Source organism: Aplysia californica, unplaced genomic scaffold (assembly GCF_000002075.1).
Source record: "Aplysia californica isolate F4 #8 unplaced genomic scaffold, AplCal3.0 scaffold02912, whole genome shotgun sequence".
Taxonomy (NCBI): Eukaryota; Metazoa; Mollusca; class Gastropoda; order Aplysiida; family Aplysiidae; genus Aplysia; species Aplysia californica.
In genome coordinates, this window is record NW_004800182.1 from 1 (window position 1) to 1,385 (window position 1,385).

The following is a 1,385-nucleotide window of genomic DNA, read 5'->3' on the forward strand; positions in this document are numbered from 1 at the left end:
TCCGAAGAGAGAAAAAAAAGGACAAAAATAAGTGACAGATCTGGTCTTACCTGACAGTAGCGCTCTCTGCCTTCCTCGCCACCTCTGTACCGTTGCTGCTGCTGCTGTCGGAGCCCGGGTTGTTGGTGCTGTTGTTGGCCTCGTCTCTACTCTGTCGGTCTCGGGCCGTCTTGGTGTAACGCTTGTTCTTCCGAGGGGTGGTGGAGGAAGAAGAAGCAGAACCTTCTCGATCTTTCTCTTTCTCCGCGCCGTCCATGATTTCGTCGTCCTTGTCTGAAGGCGGTGGCTGACGATCTGGCGAGTGGTGGTGTGGTGACTGTGGTGAGGTCCGCGCGACCAGTGACAGCGGAAAACGGTGACCACGCAATACGTAGACGGCGATAGCAGCAGCAACAGACACGAGACTCACAATGTTGGACAGCGCTGCGTCTTTTCCTCGGTGACAATAAACGGCAGCGTCTTGTGTGCGCGTCTGTACGTCGATTGTGTGCGAGCGTGTGCGTACCTATGTGATCGTGTGTTTTTGTAAGAGCGTGTGTGTCTGTGTGTTTGTGTGTATGCGCGTGTATATATGCGCGTCTGTGTGATTGTGTGTGTGTGTGTGTGTGAGTGAGTGTGTGTGTGTATGCGCGCGCGCGTCTGTGTGATTATGTGTGTGAGTGCGCGCGTGTCTGCGTGATTGTGCGTGTGCGCAGCTGTATGTATCAGACCAGCAACCGTTGAAACGAAGAGTTGTCAACACCACTGGGGAGGAAGGAGAAGAAACACAGAACTTCACACACACGGTAAGAAGAATCCAGAACCTTCGGAGCACAGCTACCTATACATCATACGGGACACCTGCGCGAAAATGAAAAAAGATGACCAAAAAAGGGGGAGGAGCGAAAACGATATCAATACGGACGTCGTTACTAACGATCCAACAGCGATTAGAACAACAAATAAAACTACTGATTTTTTTTAAACAGTCAAATTAACAAAGTGAAAAAAAAATCACGAAGACCTAATGACTATTGCGTCATCGGTGAGAGGAAAACCAGCCGAGCCAACAACCACGCATTAACAACAACAATAACAACGGCGGCGTTAATGGCGGGATGAGGCTGTTTATGTTCGTTACGAGAAAAGCAGGCACTTCACGGGGGTGGTCCGGTTAATTATAAATATAAACAACGTTCAGAATAAATAGAAGAGGAGAAGACATAAGTAACATTATAAATATACGGAGGTGTCAGTGTGGTCTGTCTGCACGCCGTCCGTCGTCGCTTCGGCTCGTCCCCCTTTTGTCTCGGTGATGATGAAGACGGGAGCTCTGTCCTCTCTCTCTCCACCGTCGTCCTCCTCCTCCTGTGACAGGAGCTGGTAACAATGACGGACCCGCTACG

At 50.2% G+C, this 1,385-nt stretch overlaps 1 protein-coding gene across 1 annotated transcript; it reads right to left on the reverse strand.

Moving 5' to 3' along the window:
• Positions 1 to 50: 50 nt before the first annotated feature.
• LOC106014133 (lisH domain-containing protein C1711.05) lies at positions 51 to 559 on the reverse strand (the record flags this gene model as incomplete). The annotated part of the gene is given in 1 exon segment (XM_013091199.1): positions 51 to 559. A coding segment is annotated over 1 exon segment (206 nt), but the record flags the coding sequence as incomplete, so codon positions are not given.
• Between the last annotated feature and the right edge of the window lie 826 nt (positions 560 to 1,385).